This window comes from Quercus lobata, chromosome 1, assembly GCF_001633185.2.
Source record: "Quercus lobata isolate SW786 chromosome 1, ValleyOak3.0 Primary Assembly, whole genome shotgun sequence".
In the NCBI taxonomy this organism is placed as follows: Eukaryota; Viridiplantae; Streptophyta; class Magnoliopsida; order Fagales; family Fagaceae; genus Quercus; species Quercus lobata.
The window spans coordinates 5,317,255-5,338,896 of record NC_044904.1 but is presented as its reverse complement, the minus strand read 5'-3'; the positions used below and the strand labels follow the sequence as shown (position 1 = coordinate 5,338,896).

General features: G+C 32.5%; 2 protein-coding genes across 3 annotated transcripts; both read right to left on the bottom strand.

The window, feature by feature from the left end:
* Positions 1 to 593: 593 nt before the first annotated feature.
* Positions 594 to 2,556, bottom strand: LOC115975806 (protein slowmo homolog). Of its 2 annotated transcripts, none has more exons than XM_031096804.1 (2): positions 2,414 to 2,556; positions 594 to 1,712 (listed from the first exon to the last, which is right to left on the bottom strand). In XM_031096804.1, the coding sequence occupies exon 2, from the start codon at positions 1,365 to 1,367 to the stop codon at positions 810 to 812; it is 558 nt and encodes a 185-aa protein (XP_030952664.1). In that variant the 5' UTR covers positions 1,368 to 1,712; positions 2,414 to 2,556; the 3' UTR covers positions 594 to 809. The 2 variants fall into 2 exon arrangements, with proteins under 2 accessions (XP_030952664.1, XP_030952657.1); XM_031096797.1 differs by having other exon boundaries at positions 594 to 1,386; positions 2,414 to 2,555.
* Positions 2,557 to 6,602: 4,046 nt separating this feature from the next.
* LOC115975798 (AP2-like ethylene-responsive transcription factor PLT2) lies at positions 6,603 to 12,309 on the bottom strand. The gene is made up of 10 exons (XM_031096785.1): positions 12,246 to 12,309; positions 9,418 to 9,617; positions 8,956 to 9,322; positions 8,758 to 8,840; positions 8,638 to 8,646; positions 8,440 to 8,528; positions 8,272 to 8,345; positions 7,916 to 7,966; positions 7,631 to 7,707; positions 6,603 to 7,376 (listed from the first exon to the last, which is right to left on the bottom strand). The coding sequence occupies exons 2-10, from the start codon at positions 9,554 to 9,556 to the stop codon at positions 6,625 to 6,627; spliced, it is 1,641 nt and encodes a 546-aa protein (XP_030952645.1). The 5' UTR covers positions 9,557 to 9,617; positions 12,246 to 12,309; the 3' UTR covers positions 6,603 to 6,624.
* Between the last annotated feature and the right edge of the window lie 9,333 nt (positions 12,310 to 21,642).

Here is a 21,642-nt window from a genome sequence, read left to right as displayed (position 1 = left end):
ACAAGAACCACTACTGCCACGTACACTAAGTCTTACTCAATTGACAAATTCCCATGAGAGAGAGAGAGAACAGTACAAGGATTGATTTGAAACATTCCCAACTATAAACATCTGTTTGTTTATCTGAGAATTCATCGATTCCCAAAGGAGAAAGCTTCCAATCAATTACAAGCAGTATGGATTAGATAAAGCTTTTAGCTATGAATTTAGTAGGAAGTGGACCATTTGCTTTATCATAGTGTCAAATTAATCAATCATAAATCTGTCCTCCAGGCTTCCAGTATAAATCATCAGAGAAGAGTCTAAACCTCAGAAGAATGTAAAAATGAATCACAACCGTATCTCCCAAAATTAAATTTTAGCCGTATCAAAAATTTCAACCAGATCCAGAAGGAATATTCAAGGCTGACCCTCCATGGTTCTATATTCTTACAGTCCTTTTGTTATAATATACTCCCAAAGAGCTTACAACCCTTCTAAAGCTAGTACTATAAAAAAAAGTCCAAAATCTTTCCGGTAGGAAGTAGCCCATTTGCTTTATGATAGTGTCAAATTAATTAATCATAAATCTGGCATTTATAAACCATCAGATAGACTCTAAACCTCAGAAGAAGAAGGGAAAATGAATCAGAATTGCATGTCCCAACATACATTTTAGCATTTCAAAATTTGTATCCAGCTCCAGAAGGGACCCTTCTTGGTTTTACACTCCTACAATCTTTTGCTATAATATACTCCCAAAGAGCTTACAAGCCTTACAGCTATAACTACAAAATAAAAGTCCAGAATTACAAGTAGAGAAGTTAGAATCACAGTGAAATTCCACGTGATTCAGCTTCAAGATACTTGCAGATCCTCTCCATAACTTCTCTACCCTTAGCACTGTTTTGAACAAACCTTTCAGCACATCGTTGCTCCACCTTCTCTGCCATTGATGCCAGTGCTGACAATGGCTTAATCCGAATGCTAGTTTCCTGTCGGCAAATAGTCCACTCATTTGGATTATCGGGATGTGGATCATACCGAATCTTCTCTACCACTTCTACGAACTTCTGGAGACTGATATTTTGTGAACTGAGCTGCATCGACCGTGACTGGCCATCCACAACCGTTGATTCAACACAATGGCAGATATCCTGACCAATGATTTTGCTAATGAACCATGGCCCTGGGGTATGGACAGTAATTGCACGGGTGGTGTAAAGCTTCCCAGATTCAGGGTCAAGCTTGCGGTTCAATGTGTCAACTTCAAGAATGTGAGATAATATTCGCTTGTTCTCAGGGTCAACAAATTTGCGCCAAGATGCAGAAGTTACACGCTCCCAAGGGTGCCTGTAAACGTGCTCTTGAGTGTATGCTCTAACCATTATGTTCTTTATTGTTTCTCTTCACCCAGATAAGAAACAAAAAGTTAGCTCACTATTGAAGGTGTAAGAGCAAATGTTCAAATATAGTTTGGTTTAGTCAGTGCCAAAAGCTTTTGGTCTTACAAACGGGACTGTACAAGCACCCCCTTCTTTTTTCTTTTTCTGTATATTTTGTCAATCTACATGCAAGAAGCCATTACTTTGATCACTTGCAACATTCTATCAATGACAGCTCAGGAGGCAAGTCACACTTTCAAATTGGAACCCCCCCCCCCCAAATAATAACCATATAATCACTGAGTACTCAATGTTCTAAATACGAACTCCAGCAACTATCGTCGAAGGCTGAAAATTACAATGTTATTAAGTTTGTATACTGGAAAGAAAATATATATCTTTTCAGCTTTTCTTAATTTGAAGGAAAACAAAACAAATAAATATTGCTTCCAAAGCTAATCATAAAGTTGTAGTTACTGCAATATAATTCATCTCTATACTCGATAATATTGTATTTGGTACCCAACAAGAAATCTAGTAATCAGTAACAAAGCTAATCATAACCAATTTCTAGTTCATTCTTCTTTATTGTTTTGGGTTGTATAGTCTATCCCAGACATTAGAAACTTTCCTCACTCCTCAGCACCTCAAACAATCAAACAAACAAACATATAGCTAGAAATTCATAAAACCCAAGATGGATCTTACAAAAAATTAGAAACCCATTACTATTCATTTAATTTTCAATAGAAAACAACCACTTCAAAACTAGGATTCAACACCAATATTGAAGTAATTAATACAAATCCAACAAAAAAAAAATTAAAAAATTAAAAACCCCAAATATCTAAAAAGTCAACAACCATAAAATCACAACATATCTAAACAAAACTAAAGAAACCAGAAAACCCATCAGTGTTATAATAACTAGAATTACAGAGACCAAAAAGACCAAGCTTTTTGTAACAAGATTACAGTTTACTATGATTTACAGAGACTAAAACGAAAACCCAAAAAGAAAAACAAGCAATTTAGAGATTAGAGCATACCTCAGAGGGTTGTTACGGCTGTTCAGGTGCTGCAGACTACGAAACAAAAGCCCTACAGAGTCGCAGAGAGAGAAAGAGAGAGACCTTTTGATGACGGTTGTGATTAATTTCTCAGCAAGCAAAATATTTTTGTTTCCAATTATAGAATATTTTTAGTGCATTGAATAGTGAGTTTGAGACAAAAATGCCCTGTGATATGGGATAAGAATAAGGAAATGTTCGAAAGGTACAAGCTAGATGATGCTAGAAATGTATGACAGGTAAGAAATTGACTGTAGAGAAATTTTTGGACATGCTATGGGACTATGGGCTGGCAGGCTGGCACCAATAAACTGAAAGGCCCAACTCAAATGGTGGGTTTGGGCCACTGCCACCTCATTTGGACAACAAATCCATGCATATAGTATTAACTTATTAAGGAAAAAATTGGAGGTTAGACAATTTTTCTATATTGCCCGTGATAGAAGCACCTATCATTTTTCTATCGGGGTTAAAGCTTAAGACTTCAAAATATGTTTGGAATCAAACTTCATCATAGTATTAATACATGGCAAGTTTTGCAATTAGGTTTTTGAATGCAAGGTGTTGCATAAGGATGGACTTAAAAGCCCAAACATGCAAACGAGGGTGGAGTCCAAACTAACTAATTATAAGTTGGCATTTTTATTTGAAACCAATGAAGAGGCCCATTGGATCAATTGAGCTACACAAACACAATGGAGAGTTATGGAGCTCTCTCAACTCTCCCTTAAACCACTCCACCCTCTCTTAGGTAAGAATTTTTATTTTGTATAACTATTTCATATAATATCACCAGCTTACATTGATGAGATTCAATTTTATGATGAAAGACTTTATTAGTTGAACTAATGAACTTAACTTAAAGGGATTCTATAATAATAAATAAATAAATGATTTAACTTAACAGAAAAAAGTTATATCTTTTTTTAATTTTTAAAGGAAAAGTTTATCAATAGATTAGATTTGGTCCAATTTGCTAAGAGGTTTAGGTTGTAGTTCTCTTGAAAAGAAAAAAAAAATGGAAATATATAGATCAAATGGCTTTTTTATTCTTTTCGAGTGAGGGTGGGGGTGGTTAAATTGCACTAAATGTCCGTTTTGGAACAACCTATTTAGCTTTTTGTTAGAATTTTTTTTTTTTTCTGAAAGTGTACTAAAGTATACTTATACCCTGAGAAATTAAGAAAAAAAAATGAGGTTTTAAAAAACTGTACATAAAAACTAAAAAACTAAAAAGTGACTTATAAGCTGGTGCCAAACACACCCTAAGACTCCTACACTTTTATGTTGTTGGCCAATTTCGTACAAGAACTTTTGTTTGTGTTCCTTCCAAATTCCAATTGCTAACATCCCAATGCATGTGGCTCTCACATGTGCCTCGAAAAATTAAAAAAAAAAAAAAACAAAATAAAACTTTTCACTCCCTATTAATTTCCTTTCAATTGATACCAAATTGGAAAGGGTGAAAACATTAAGGGTTATAGTAAACCCACAAAATCATTGTAAAGTTATTAATAATTTTTTTTGTTGTTGCTGAGAAACATGAAATTATTAATCATGAATGAACTATATATCAGTTTTTTCTTCAAGTGGGTTTCTAGAAATCGAGTATGAGAATGTTAGTATGATTTGAAGTTAGATGGTGTTTTCTTTAAATGGGTTTATATAATTCTCGTTTTATAAGAGTGTTTGATTTTATATGCCCCATTCTTCTATGTTTAGATTAGTGATACGTAAGCGCTGTTTTATTTTATTTGGTTTTTGTAAATGTTATTTTTTTTTTTCTATATTTTTAATTTTATGGTATATTTATGTGTATTTTCAGGAGTGATGTGTTTTAGGGTATTTACCATACTGAATAAATCAATTTGAAAATATATTTATAAAATCCACATTGAAATAGGTCAAACATGAAATATGAGCCAAGTGTGAAGTTAGGGGTGGCAATTCATGTTCACGTGTCGGGTTTGTGTCGTGTCGACTCATGAGTATTTAATTATATGGGTCAAAACTAACTTGACATGTTTATTAAACAGGTTAAGATTCCTCAACCCTAACATGACCCATTTATTAAACAGATCAGTCGTGTCAACCTATTTATCAGATTTTATCAAAACAAAAAGGAAAAAAAAATAGTATTAACCAATTATATATGAATTATGAAAAATCAAAAAAAAAATTTAATATAAAATTCAGAATTAACGAGTAACTATATCATAAATAATCATTCAAAATTAAAGCATATCTCAATATCATAAATAATCAATCATAATATGTGACGTATGTCAAAGAAAATAAACCACAATACTAATAAGTTTATATACCTAGGGTTTGAAGAGTATATTAGTACAATGTCATTTCATTAAATGGGTCAGACAGGTCAAACAGGTTTCATGAATTGGACAATAACCCAACCCATTTATTAAACGAGTCTATCGTGTCAACCCGAATATGACACTAACCTATTAAGTCTCAACCTATAACCTACTAATTTCATGTCATGTCATGTCGAGTTTGCAGGTCGTGTCTACTTTTTCCACCCCTAAGTGAGGTCCTTTCAAATATACACCGCTTATAAATCTTCAAAACACACATTTGTTTTCCTACATTCCCCTATGAAATAAGCTATCAAAAAAAAAAAAAAAATTCCTCATCAACTTCATGTCCATATAGTAAGTCAATATAACCATACCTTCATCTTCTTACAAAATAATCTTATTATTGTAAATTTGCTTCTTCATTATCTCTAACATATATTATCTATTCTTGTAGTTGTATTTCATTAACTTTATCTCTACAGCTTGTTTCTTTGACCTATAACAAATAATTAATATATATATATATATATATATAAAAATATATATATTGTCATTTAATACTATATACACATTATAAAAAAGAAATTTTCACTTTCATATAAACTATAACTCTCTTTCTTTTAGAGAAAGAAAAAGACTCATAGACATGTTATTTTAGTAGGTACAATTAAATTGAAATTTTATGTACAATTAAATTGAAATTTTATGTTAAAAACAAGTACAACTTTTTGGACGTAAGTGAAAGCACTAATTCTATAGCAAAAAATCTAATTTAAATTGACGTGTTTATGTATAATTTGGTACAATATGATTCAAATGATATGCAAAATATCATTCAATTATTAATGATCATGGGAGATATGCACTTACTATATGGTACTTTGTTTTGATCAATTTAATATATCACATACCATACGTACTATACTAACAACTACATATAAGTAATGTTACATTTTTTTTCATTTTTCTTTTTTTTCCTTTTTTTTTTTTTTTTGGCTGAAATAGGTAATGTTGCCTAGTCCTCAAGATTCAAGAATAAAATATATGTCCTACTTTTAAGAAATTTGAAAATCTTTTACTTTTAACTTTTTTTTAAATTTCACTTATGCAATCTATGGCTTTTTTTTTTTTTTTTTTTTAAATGTTGGCTATATGGGGTTTGTTATGAGAATTGAATTTGATAACAATTTTAAATTTACACTATATCCTTATTTGTTATATCGTTAAACTAAAGATTTCGTTTCTAATTGTTATAGCTACAATTAGATTACATATATTCTACCTATTCCAAAATAAAATTTAACTGCCTTGCTCTTGGCATACAAGCTTTAACCCCCATAGAACATATTTTCAGGAATGCGAAAAAGTATTCAAAAAATATGTTATACTATTTTTGTAGCTTATAAAGATCCTCGAAAAGATCATAATTATGATTTATGAGAAATGAAGCCCCTAACATATGGTTAATTCCCAAAAAGGACTTATAAAACTAAAAATAGATCATTTCAGCATGGTAAAATTAAATTTAAAATGATAAAAATGTTAATACAGTGATTTTAAGTAGAAATTCACCAGCTTCTATCCAAATCCAAAATTTAACATGGATCTTCGACTTCAACCCACAAAGTGACAATGCAAAAGAAGGCCCACAATCGGATTTGACAGGGGTAAGAGTCAGTTCTTCAGTAAAGTAAATTGCAAAACCCTCAATTGTTCAAATTACTTGAACTAAATAAAATAGAAATCCCTCCTTAATTAGGGTTTGCATTGAAACTCATCAACTCCTATTACTTAAAAACATTTTTTTTTTCAAAAAAAAAAGTGCACCAAATTGTACCATACCCTTAAGTTCCACACCTTCCTTCACACATCTTAGTCATTCCACATTGTGAAAACACTAGGATTTGATCCTTGAACAGAGTCCCCAGACCAGCTACCATAACCCCCAGAAGGCATATCATAATCAACCTTCACAAGTGCAAGTTCATCTGCGGCTGATCCCACTGCATTGCCTGAGGGGGAATTCGTAGCCATTGCATTAAGCCCATTTCCCAAATATCCTCCGCCACTATAACTCCCACTAGAACTTCCATTATTCTCAATCACAGAAGAAGAAGAACCCATGTTCATCAAACCCTGAAGCAAAGCCGGGTGGTTCTGAAGGTAACTGTTGTAAAACTGAGAACTATTATTCTGGCTTGATTGATGAAGATAAGAACCTGCAGATTGCTGGTGCAATTGGAGCTGGGTTTGTATGTAACTCTGGTGAAATGAAGGGTCTTGTGCTGTGTACGGTGAAATGTCATGGTTTTGTAGGGTTAGTAAAGGTTGGGGTTGATCAAATGGTTGGTGTTGCAATAGAGGGTATGGTTGTAACCTACTAGAGCTTGAGCTACCATATTGAAAGCTTGATCCAAGGGCTATCATTTCTTCTCTTTTTCTTGAAGATTCAATGGCTTGAGCCTCCTTTAGTCTTTTGGCAGCCCCTCCTCCAATTGGGAGAGTGTTGCTTTCAAGAATGCTCTTCACATCATAACGATTCATGTCAAAGTTTGTGACTGCATTAAGGCCTCTGAACTTTATTGCTGCAATGTCATATGCTTCTGCAGCTTCCTCCTCAGTACCTATATTTTTTATTAAGATTTAATAATAGTGAAATTTATATAGTCTTTATCCATGTGACAAAAGTTTCTTTAGCAGATGGCATTTTGTTTTATATACAGTTTAAGAGGATTGGAATACTGCATGTCTCTATTACAAACATAAAAAAAATGTCATTTGACTTAAAGGATACTAGCCGTGGATGTCTTAAATATTCTCTATTGTATAGTGTTCACTTGTTTGTGATGTATACGTGCATGAAGATTAAATGACTTACTGAAAGTTCCCAAATAAAGATCTTTGTTTCCAGCAACTCTGCCAATCCTTGCTTGCCATCTTCCATGTTGGTGATGCCTGCATAAATATGTTGTCATTAGAAATTTAGAATGAAATAAGTGAGAGAGAGATTTTGGGCATGTTTGGTTGTGTTGTTTAAACAACAGTTTTCGTTGTTTAAAAAACACAACACCACATATTTCCACAACACTTTTTCACCATACGTATTTTTACAACACTTGAATAATATTACTAAAACAACATTATCAAACAGGCCCTTTATTACCTTGTTACTCCACGATACATGGATGCACCCCTAGAAAAACCACTACTCTTCCTGAAGTTCATCAACGATAGCAACAGAATTGTTAGGAAAATTCACAGAAAAGTTGTTCACAGTACGTAAATAAAACTCTAGTGGCCAAGTGTTTTTGTGTGTGTGTATATATATATATATATATATATATGTACAATGTTCATCATGAAGAAGAGGATTGTAATTAAAATGTCCACCAAAATAACATGAAGTTGAACATCGATCGTTGTCTCGTTAGATATAGTTTGCATGGCTATTCTTAATATCAAATTGTACTAAAATTAGTAAGAACTTACTCCTAAGAGTTGATAGCATCAATCTCTTACCTTCGAATAGAAGCCACAAATTCCTGTCTCGTCATGTGCTTCATCTCCTCCAATTCCTTCTCATAGTTACTGATCTGAAACAGACCGTGAAATTAACTTTCATAAAGAAGATACTCAAGCTGCAGATTAATGACACAGATACCAAATCTTGGCATAGCAAAAGCTTACCGGAAAATTGGTAGTGGTGGATGTTCCCCAGTACTTCAATGCAGCAAGATCGTAAGCCCTAGCCGCTTTCTCTTCTTTGTCATACCCACCTGCTCAAAGAGAAAACAAATCTATACTCTTGTAAATGTTTTTCTTTTCAAATACATTATAGAAAGACAAGAAAGCTTGAAAGAAGTGAAGAGAGAAAATCAAACTCACCTAAATAGACTGCAAGAGAAGATGCAAACAAAAGAGAACCATCATGAGAAGGGAAAAAGGTTAGTAATTAACATTCAAAATAGAAATGAGGTCAGGCAGAAAATTAATTTCAAGATTTACCTTGGCGACCTTTCCTTGATTGTCCCTCCCTTCTACAACTGTTATCCCAAAGATGAGCTTCATACCTTCCTGTCCATCTATGCCTACATTTTCACAATATCCATATCAGAATACAAATTGAATTAATACAATAAAAAGTTGTGACATAATTAAGGAAGATAATGAACAATATTGCATTATGCAAGTAAAAATACCAACCTTGTTACACCACGATATATTGAAGTTCTTTGCCCAAATGTATCTAAAGTCCTTCTAGGGGTGGTTTCAACAGTATTAGTACTATTATCACCACTAGTTTCGCATGCGGAACCCTTACCACTACCCATGGACAATGTCAATGACTGCAAACTATTAGCATTTTCTTGAAATTCATAATTGCTAGTGGTGGCTACTACTGTGTTTTGCACTGGCACTAGACTACTGCTTTGGAATAGGTAATCAGAATCGTTAGTTTGAATTTCATTGAAGGCAACAAGATCTGACTGATTTTCAGATTTGCTCACACCAAGAAAATCAGCAACCTTTGGAACTTCACTGCTGCCATGGGTATCGATCATATTCCACTCTGCAAATTTACAAACTATGAGAGAGAGAGAGAGAGAGAGAGAGAGAGAGAGAGAGAGAGAAGAAGAAGAAGAAGAGGTCGAAAGAGATAAGTACCTTGGCTTTGGAAAGGGTTGTCCATAGTATCATTGACCAACCCTAGAGAAAAGTGATGAGACTGACTTGTCTGTAGATGTGCTGGTAAGGAAGAATGAGTGGGAGAGAGGGGAAAAGAAAGCCAGTTGTTTGAATTCATGGAGTCCTTATATATATATCCTCTTATTGCTATGTTTTTTCTTCAAGAAATCAAGAATCTCCTGCATATTAGAAAACAAAATTAGAACACAAATTAAGCAATCAAGGGAAAAGAAAAGAGGGAGGAATATATGAAGAACTGTTAATGGGTTTACACTAAGTGAATAGGGTTTGAACTTTGCAGCAGTCAAGACTCTCTCCCTCTCTCAATCTCACTCACTCACTCACTCTCCTCTCAACTTTTTATGCCTTAGAGAAAGGAGGAGGGGAAGGAGAGGCTGAAAGTGAAAAGAGAGAATTTTGAAGAAGGTACATGGTGTACTTAAACTGTTCCCTTTCTTCCTCAAATGAGCTGCTCCTTTCTAACCCCTTTTGCAATGGTCATTTTTTTTGGGTGGTCTAACTCCATATCCCAACACTGCAAACCTAAATATTCTATTATAATAAGTTTGGGTATTATCATAAATTAAACTACAAAGAATTGATTACAAATTTTTTCACAACTATTAACAAGATATGTTATGATTAATTAATTCAGATAAAAGTGATGTTACTCTAAACAATATAAACTAAACTATATTAACACATTGAAAAGAAGATACTGTATACCTCAAACATTATTCTATTATTATCTGTAGGATACTAGGATCGACACGAGTGTCATGCACTACTAAACTATAAGTCCAGCTTCTTCAGTCTTTGTACTGAGACAAAACCACAATTCCAACTGGAAAAATCCAATTCTTTCTCTTTCTCTCTCTTTCTCTCTCTACCCACTTGGTTTATTGGAACTCTCGTCCTCGTTCTGTGCAATAAATGACTCCCCAAAGCCCAGCATTCCCACACTGAGCAAATGATCTCAGTCTCTAACATAACATTGACACTCTACGTAAAGTTACCAAAACCTCTCTCTCTCTCTCTCTCTCTCTCTCTTATCTACAAGGTTCAAACTAAAACTTGCAGCAGACGATCAAACCCATTAATCAGAGAAGATCTTCCAAATAGATACTTACCAAAGAAACCCAATTTGTGGATCCCCGAGTCCTGCATGTGTTAAAGATGCATGTGTACGGACATGCAATATTATATGGGAAATATCCGACATATTAAATAATTTAAGTACTGAAGAAAGTGTAAATTTTACTCTTTTGTTCAAATATAAACAGCTCTGTCTAATGTAAACAAAAGAAATTGAATACAAAAAAGTGATTAAGAAAGATTGAAGGATTTTGTTTGCCTCCCCCAAGTAGAAATCTGTTGACCACCTAATCGATTTCCGCACCCGTCAAATGGTGAAAACAAATTAAAATTTAAAAAAATGTCTGTATTATATATAATTAACTTGTACATCCAAAAAAAATAATGTTATTAATTCATGTCCAATACACACTAGAAACTTGTATAATGCTTCCTGTCATCCACTAGGTTAAGTCTAAATATATTTTTTTAAACAACTAGCCAATCAAAATGACTCAAATTCCGATTTTAAAAAAAGTGATCGTGCTATAGTGTTCAACTTTCACTTCCTATATATATACTTTGACATCGACAAGGGCATGTGTTAGAGCACCTACTGCATACAAGATTGAATCCACTACATTCTGTGGAAAACATAACTTACAATTCTATCATACATTTTCTTCATTGACTAAACATAGATCGACAAAAAAAGAGTCATTGTCACATAATAATAACATCTTCTATACTATTATAGAATCTTTTTAAGCTTTCTTTGTTTCTATTTTCGTTAGGCTTAAATATTATTGATCCTTAAAACTTAGTTTATGAGCAATTTTAGTCTTTCAAGTTTAAAATGATCAATTTTAAGCTCTCATATGACATGACATGATCAAACAAAAAAATAACTCATTACTTCAATATATACACATTAGTGATTAAAAACTACCACTTTATGTTTGTTAGGAACTAAAAGCTACTACTTCTAAAAAAAAAATAGGGACTAAACTTTAACGATTAAAATCATTCATGGACTAAAGTTTAGAAAACAAAATGTATTTTAGCTTTTTGATTATATTATTGGTAAGTTGCATACACACATCAAATCAAATGAATGTTAAATTTAATTTAAGCCTCACCCTCCACCCACATTTTTTATGAGAAAAAGAAGTGCCTTTTGAACTCTTTGGTATACACTTAGACTAAATCATCTTGGTAAAATGTAAGGAAAATGCTATGGTTTCAGTACATACTTTATTTATCATTCACGTGAAATTGCAGCTTCCATTCGTGTGCACAACTTCAAAAGTGTTGTCAGCAAAAAAATAAAAATTGAATGCCTAAGCATATCATCAGGTGCTGGTTGTCACACATAAAGCATATTCACAACTTATATACAAATTAATACTACTTAAAATTTTATATTATAACTTTCCAATTAAGGGAGCGAGAGAGAGAGGAATAAATCTGCCGCAAAAGAATTTATTCTTTTACAAGATTTTGGATATATCTATCTACATACATATGATATCACTCTCATTTTTTTAAACTTTTGGGTCAGTGAATCTATGTGTGGCATCATTTGGAAACTGAACTCTCCAGAGTTTTCAGACTTCAGAAATGTACTTATATATTATGAAACAAAAAACTAAGAATCTAAAACCCAAATAAATAAACATATATAACATAATTAGTATAAAAAGTAATTAAATAAGTAAAAGAAACAAAATCACCTGCCATTACAGATATGCATGACACAGTTATCGCCAAATTCTTGTACATTAATATAAGGCTACGTTGACTACAATGCACCACAATAAGGTGGCAAAACCCACGTCTCTCGCTTTTTTCAACTGTAAAACCTCCAAAAAATCAAAACCCTAAGACTAATAAAACTTTAAAAAATAGAAAAAGAAGAAGAAGAAGAACTAAAAGGCCCAAAACCCTTTTGTGCAAATAAAATAAAATAAAATAAAAAAACAGTGCAAGGGACAAGAACTGGCAAGGAAGTTAGAACAAACTGCAGAGAAAAAAATAAATAAACATATGCTATGTCTTTGACTGTATGCAACCCTAGCAATGAAAAAAAAAGATTAAAAAAAAAAAACTGAGAGAGAATAAGATTGTACCAAGAAACAAGAATCTTTTACTCTTTCATAATCTCTCTCTCATTCTCTCACTATTTTTTGTTTTCATTTTTTTGAGTTTTTGTTTTTTGGTTTCTTGAAAGAAGAAAATGCAGGGTGGTGGGGATTCGCCACCGGCCATATGCGGTAAGAGAGATGATATAATAGCAGAGAGAGAGAGAGACAGCCATCACTCACTCACGCCGCTTCAGGTTCACATAGACCAAATTCGGAGGAATGTGACTGACACGTGGCTGTTTGTTTCTGGCTTTTGGCTTTTAGGCTTTTGGATTTTTGGTTTTGAAGGGTCGCATGCAATGGAATTGCAAGGCAGGCTGACCAATTATCCGGTTTGCATGCTTGTTTGCACTAAGTACCACATTAAAAGAGACTTTGACCATAGTATGACCATGCACACCGATTCTTTTTTCTTTTCTTTTTTTCCCTTTATTACCCTATTGTCCTTCATGCCCTTCCTAACCCAATTGCAAATGTCTCTCTCTTGTCATAATTTCTTTGATTTTTTGCTTTAGAAAAAGGGTAGGAACTAGCAAGAGAATGGCTTTCCTATGTATTTGAATGTGACCATAATAGCATTCTACTGATTAGATTTGGTAAGCAATATCTATATGTTCATCATATTTTCTTTCATTAGATGGTTTCCAATCTACAAGTTAAATGTCTAATTCTTTAACAAAAATGAAAGAAAATAAGTCCCATAATCTCTTGTGACACAAAAATGTAAGCTATAGATTGTATTCCACCCGAATTATCAAACACCATGAATTTAGAATATAAAGACTAATCATATATGGATATATTAATTTAAAGGAACTAATCTATTTTAATTCATTTCAATAGATTTTTTTTCTCTCTAAATTTCAAGCCATTAAACTCAACCTAATGAAAGTCCAAATTTTGGTAATAATTTCATCTCATGTGAGTCTTAGAACTAAGTTTGGAAGAACACCATTTTATTGGTTTTATATAGAAAACTACGACACATATATGAATTCAAAAGATTTTTTGTCCATAGTATACTCCATAGCTATTGTTTGGTAGCCGCGTAAAATAATGCAAGTTTGAATTAATGGGTGTGGATGATGAATGTTAAATGAGGTTCAGAAAGTAGCTAGGAGAGAAGCAATGGCGGGGGTCATATATGTAAATAGAATGAATGAATGAGGGCGATTTAGGGCAAAGTGGAACCCGAGAATCAAGAGAAAAAATTGAGAGTTTCCAAGAGGTGGGAGGAAACGCCGGGAAAGTGGCCGTGTCGCCTCGAAATGAAGGAATTGAAAAGGCAAATATATTTCTGGGTGCCCTTGTTTTCTTGTAACAAACCCTACTAAGCTAGGGTTAGGGTTTCACACTAGACTCGGCTCTGTTTTGAAACATTATGTGCTTAGTAGGGGAAGAAAATTTAGAAAACTAGCAATGCAAATCCCAAGCTACATGTCTACCACTCCTGTCTTTTGCTCCATATGGATCCGTAGACAGTGATAACATTGTTTTATACACATTCCGGATATACTGTAATTTAATGCCATACAGAAGTGGAAAATGAAGGAAGAGACTTTGCTAGCATAATTATGAAGGAGAGGACATCCATTTGGTGGAATAACAATATGTACCACACAAATTTTATTATATGATAGTTTTTAATTTTCATTAATAGTTTAAAATAAAATATGAAGTATAACACAAAATTACTTGAATTATATTTACTTAACATTACTCTTAGGGTGTGAGATATGCATAGAAATTTAACCACAATTCTCTTAATCCCCCTCTCATGAATTAAGTTAGTAACAAAAAAGAACAACTAACCCACAACCATGGTCTCTACTAACAATTAACTTGACAAAATTTAGGTACAGTATCTTAGATGTTGTTCCTTAGGTTTCCCTCTTAAAATTCAATCATGTGACTACTTAACTAAAAAATACACTTTCATCCCATAACAAAAAATTCACATGACAGAATCTTATGAGAGGAACCTACAGAATAGCACTTAAGTACTGTACCTAAATCTTGCCCCAACTAACTCAAGTGGTGTTACCGTATTGAATATATCAAACGACCTCAAGAAGTGTTGCCAACTTGTCCACAGACCACCAGTATATTGAAATGCCGCTCTCCTGTCCCTCCGCATTATCTCTTTGGAATTAATCTTCACAAATACAATGATCACATGGTGTTAATAATTATCTTTGGTTTGATGTTAACTCTCATTGCTTTTAAAATAAATGATTTTTTTTCTTTTCTTTTTCATAAGGGAGAAAAATCTTTACAAGTTCCAACTGAACAAAAGGGGATGTTTTTAGCATATACATCACCTCTAAATTGGATTTTCGAGTGGATATGTGATATTTGCACGGCTGTAACCTCCCTGGACATTGCTCAAGCTCACTCCTTTTGAAGCTCCTTGACATCCTCACTATTAGAATTTATATTTGATGTATTCTCTTTTATTTTTGGTTTTTTTTTCCTGCAAATTTTATTTTCCTATTGGGGTTGTGTCCTCTTTAAATTTCATATTTTTAAGTGTCTTTTTACTTAAAATTAGTATAATAAAGTAGAAAATTCGTTTTATTTCATAAGATTTTTGATTGATGTAACAATGGCACTATATATAGTGCCATGGACTAGTGATAACCATTTCGATTTTGGATTTAAAAGGAAAATTGGTCGAGTGATTCAACCAAGAGTCCTGGTTGCTTTTGTGTAGTATATATGCGCGCGGGATTTTGGAATTACATGCTCTTGTTCAACGCTATCCTAGTATGCATGTGAGCTTACCCAGTATGTCAAAATATATAGTAGTTCATGAAAATAGGCTAATAATTTGAAACGTATCTGGATGCACAGGAACCCTAGTGATTAGTGAACATACGAGTACATAGTTAGAAACCTTTCTCAAAGCTAAACAAGTCCATTTGGCAAAGCGTTTTTCTTTTAGTTTTTTAACTTATTAAGTATAGATTTTTAAAACCTCTTTCTTTTCTTTTTTTTCTAGATAAAAGTTAACAATACTTTATCCAACTTTCATAAAATAAGCTTTTAGTAAATAACTACATCCAAATGCACTAATGTGTTTGACTCCAAATTAGACGTTGGATCAGCTAAAAAGGGCAGAACCCAATTATTGCGTTATTGAGACAAAGCAATGCCTAATGTGATCAATATGGGCGCTAATAATTCTAGCTAATCAGAATTATTATATATTTATTATTTTGTTTTGAAGATCACTAGCTATAATAGTCAAAATAGCTACAAGTTACAAGTTTTGTTTTTGTAATGAAAAAAGTTCTACTTGAACTTGGAAGCAAATAAGATATTGAAACCTCTACAGTAATACACAGTTAAAGCAAACCAAACCTGCTGAAATCTCCTTTCTTTCCCTCTGTCAGCTTCACAAACACCCAATTTCGTAAATAAATAAATAAACGCAAAAATTAATTAATATCTTAGGTTTCCTGTTTTTTGGCAACATTGATTAGATATCTTCTAATCTTGAAATGCCACAAGCTAGCCATATACTGATGTGGTAAATATGTCAGCATTGTTTGCGCTTCATAAAAGTTCCCAACTCATTTAGGTAGCCAAGACAGTCAAGAAGCATCACTGCTACACCCATCACTACAATCTAGACATTCTTATTCTAAGAACTTCCTAAACTATATCTTGAAACCCAACACCAAGTAACAGGTTGTGATAGCAGTCAAGCACACTTTGTTTTACACCTTTTTTTTTTTTTTTTTAAGACACAAAAACTGACTATGCACGCAATAAAGAGGCTAGAGGTTTTTTTAAAAGTAAAAAAATAAAAATAAAATTGTTTTATTCTTTATAATGAGTTTGGTTTTTTATATATAAAAAAAAATTATTAACTTATTTATGTAAAGCCTTTTAAAGCATCCGTTCTTTCTATGTATAACTACATTTATACACCCATTTTTAATAAATCAACAACGCAACAAATAAGTCAATCCAAACACACATATTTTAACGAGAGAATTGGTACCATATATGTAATTATGAATATTAAGAAATTCTAACTCCTTTGATAGAAGAACATATTCTTAGAACATTAAAACCTCAAAAAAAAAATATATATATATATATATATATAAATGTATGTATGTATGTATGTATGTATGTATATAATTAAAAATAAATAAATGATTTGTTACCTCCTTGAAGAATTAAAAAATAAAGTACTAACAAAATCCCTTGAAGAAATTTAAGATTATCTGACTGAAATTCACACACATATTGCTAAAAAAAAAAATGACAAATCACATATAAATAGTCATCTTAACTAATCACGAAAGAGAAATTGATACAACAGGCACTACAAGTGAGATATGACCTTCATCCAAAGCACAATACATCTAGATGTGAGCTTTCATGAGTACCAACAAAGATAGGTGCTTTCGTCTTGGTACAATTGTTGCGATGATTACTCAATTAATTTTTTAAAAAAGCAATGAGATTTTAATTTGTGTGGCCAGTATAACTATCTAAGGGCTCTTATTACGCTATGCTTGAAAAAAGGTCAAGCTCTAGATCGATCACACCATGTGTGTTAAACTTATCAAAACCAACATAGATTGGGGGTGACTCCAAAGTCGAGATTAACGATGTAGAATATTAGCTCTAGAGAGATCATCCAAACAACGATGTCGACGGGCATGTGGCTTATTGGTGCTTGGTGTTGGGTGTCACGTGTACAATCAAGAAAAATACCCCCTACTATAGGTTAATTAATAAATTGTAAAAGGGACCCAATTAATACTAGGAAAAATTATACCAATCCGTTCTTGAGACATAAGGAACAATATCCCCTAAAATTTTGTTAAAAAAAAAATGACAAAGTTTAGTTACAAAATTAGTTGTAGCCTAAGATTACAATCTTACTCAATAAAATAAATATTGCTACATATTTTGAAAATTTAACTGTTGAACTGTATGTTCTTTACGCTCTTAATACACATGTCAAATTTTGTGTCAATCGAATATTATTTACTATATAATCTATAAACTTATATTCTATGCATAATTTTAAATTACAAAAACTTGCAATTTAAACAATTTATTGGTAACATAGGTATTGATATTTAATTTTTTAGAAATTTTGTAAGTATGGAGGATATAAGAAGAATACGTAATCCAATGGTAAATTTGTCAAAATTCACATCTAATAAAAAAAATATTGAAAAATGTTATAACCTAAAGTTATAATCAATTCTTTGTAACTAAACTTTGTCCAAATAAAAATTCATTTATGAGATTTGTTATAAACATAACGAATATACAAGGAAATACTTACTTTGCGCTTGAGTAAGCATTCCTATTTTGACTTCATTGATAAGCCAAAAACAAATTAGGAACTTTATCACCTAACCAAGACAAGTTAAGTCCTTTATCACCTAACCAAGACAAGTTAAGTCCAAAAAAATAAAATAACTCAAAGACAATGTAGGAATTTTATTGTACTTCTTATATTTATCACAAATCTCGAAGGTGGGGCTTTTACTTTTGTAAAACTTTGGAAAGATTATCATTTATTTATCCTGAAAAAAGTTTGGTGTAGCTAAGAGTTTTATAGTTTAATTAACACTTCTTAATATTTTCAACAAAGATAACTATGTGAAAGGGAAAAAAATTACTAGGTTAATCTTTTTTAGCAGTTTTTGTGATTATACATTTCTAGTGGAGATAAAGTTATTAGCAATAATGAGAGAGAGAGAGAGAGAGAGAGAGAGAGAGAGAGAGAGAGATACAACAAGAAGAAAAATGTATTCAAGTAGACAACCACTTGCATACTCTCGATAATGGGAACTTCTCCACTACAATAGAAAATGAAGATGAAAGATCAATTATGTATCTTATTATTAGACTAATGGCTAATGGGATAACCAAAAGGCATGTGCATGGCATTCTCTTGTTTTTTGCAAAGGATAGAGCATAAAATAACCAGGTAAACTAACAAAGTGTCTATTAAAAATGCTATTGACATACAAGGATCCTAGATTGGAGGGAGTAAGACTGTAAGATATCTTCTCAAATTTGACTTTGTTCATTGATTTATTAGGTAGGATTTTTGCTCTTGCTAACCTCAACCTCAGATCTTAATGAAAAATAATTTGTTATGCTAAAACGAGTGACCATGATCATCAAAACCCATAAGTAAAACTTATTGGTAATATATAAAAAAATATATGTCATAAGAGTATGTGAGGTAGATTATATGAAAAAATATATTTAAAAAATTAAACAATTTGATAGTTTATCTAAAAATATTGATTTTCTATGGTCTTACTTAGCTTAGGTACAATTTTCACAGTTGATTATCCCTCATCCTTTTTTATTCAATTAAAAAAATAATTATAATCATGTTCACAGACTAATGACTCATATTAAGTGAAGATGACATGTTTACTCACATATCAAAAAACTACTTGAAGTTAAGTATTGAATTAATAACCACATTCATTGGTACATTACTCGAAATTGAGGTAACTCCTTGCCTTCTTCTTCTTCTTTTTGAGGTGGGGTGGGTGGGTGGTTTATGTGCTATCTTATAGCAAGGATTTAGAATGTGAAACATAAATCATTTGATCTAAGCATATGTATTAAGTCACACATTGAGCATATAATAAGTTGATCCAGTAATTCCAGTTAATATGAGAGTCTAGAAGAATTCAAATAATAATTAGTTCTTTTAAAATATCACATAAATTTGATTAGCACATTCTAAATCAAAGTTATCAATTTCATTTTATTCTGGCTAGAGCGGTTGAATATTTTAGTTTTAGTTAGTTAAACGGTACAAATTATTTCCCTTATTCTACTTTGGCTTAAATTCCAATCTATAGCGGTTCATTTTGCTCGTATCACTAAATTACGACCAGTTATATGGCCAAAAAAATATTTTTTCTTTGTCCTTTTTTTTTTAAATTTCCTTCATAGAATATCAGATTTAAATTTGATTGTTTTATTTGGTATAATTGCCATGAGAAATTTTAAGCAATTCAAGTTATTATTTTATTTATTATAATTTTTGTGGGGCCCAATAATCTATGGGCCAGGCCCATTTGCTCGTGGAGAGTCCGAAGGCCCAAGCCGAGGAGAGCTATGGCCCAAGCCCGATAACATAGAGCACAAGACTGTTTTGGAATACAGCCGAGGACAGTTCAGTCCTCGGCAGATCCAAAATCCCACCGGAATAAAGGGGTAAAACTGGTATAGGACTAAACTTGAAAAGAGACCTAAAATATCTTGGGAAAGTTACCCTTATGACCCTTCCCAGATAAGACTCTGCACCTAGCAGAGCCGTATTCTTCAGCCTTATCAATCATCCCCAACAATTCCGGGATTAGACTGATGGGACAAATATCAGTCTTGTAAAGGTTGACCCTACACGTGGACGAAGGACAGCTAACGCAGGCGAGTATAAAAGAAAGAAGTAAGTAAATCTAGGGAGGAGGCCCCCATTCCACCTCCAAAAACAAAGACTCCATGGGGGAAAACATCAGGAGAACACCTGCACATCACAGAAAAACCCACTGTCGGGTAACCGGGGTAAGACCTTAATGACCCTCAGATCAAGTCCGAGAAGTCCAACCCCATAGGATGCGACCCTGCAGAGCTTAAATATTCAAACCCAACTCCTCTTGCTATATGAATTCCTCTAAAATCAAGACCGGAGCATCGCCCCGTGACCAACGACTAGTTTTTCAAGTCCACTCTCTACAAATCATATTGTGAGGGATCTTTCATGCGCGAGCCCAACATCCTTATTGGGCCGCCAAAGAATCGTGTCCTTACAATTTTCTTCTTGATTTCTAATTGAAATTTGATCTTATTAGGCTAAGCTATTGATTAATCTTAAATTAGTGAACTCTTTAGTATGTACTATGATATTATAAATATCTTTGTTATGTAATTGTGATGTTAAGAATGTGAATTATTTAGATTTGAATTAATAATTGTTGTGGTGATGAATTTTTAAGTATATTTATTTTGAGTTAGAAATAAATAAAATTTTATAATATTAACATCAACATGGAAATGGTTCACTAAAATAAATTAGTATTGAATATTTCGTTTAAACAAACAGACTGAAACAATCATTAAAACCGAATTAACAACCTTGTTCCAATCCAAATCCAAAATTGTGACTAAATTGTATTGAAGCCAGTTGGTGATGGGCCCTTTTGTTAAATGGGTTTTGGTTCCTTTGGCAATTCATCTGTGCAAAATGAGCCCAATAGCAAATCATATATATGTTGCAAATGAGGTTAATTTAATGTGCAGCTTTCCCAGGCCTTGAATGTAAAAGGCTAGGATTGGAAAATTCTGGTGCCACTACTTTGTGCACAATGTAGTGGCACCAGAACCACTCCCTAGGATTAGGTTTTTGGGACCAAATTCCATGGAAATTGCACTAATTAACAAATTATTTGGGCTCAGCTAATCTCATCTTCTTATGGAAAACGCAAATGCTTCCTATCTTTCAAACTCCATGCAAAGTCAGGATGGATGTCTTAGTTCAATTTTCATTTAAACCAATAACAATAACGTCTTGGAGCACTCACATCCGTACTTGTATAATAGAAAAAGTATGACATTTTACCAATTAAGCCCAAAATTCATCTACATTAATCTATGCAAAATTGTGAAAAAATATATTGTTGTTACAGTAATTATGTAAATTTATATTGGTATTATTCATTTTGTATTTTTTTTTTTTAAGTATCCCGAAAGTGAAAGAAGAATATCTAGAAAATAAAAGAAGAGAGTAAATGGTGATTGTTGTGTGTAAAGAAATAAAAAAATTTAAAAAAATCAAAATAAATTGATATTTTGATGAAATCTAGTGGAGAATAGATAATCTGATATGAGATGTTAAAAATGAGTATATAAGATAGAAAAAGTAGATTCTAATACTAAAATAGATATGAATTTTTGCATGAATTGATGTAAATGCTCTTAC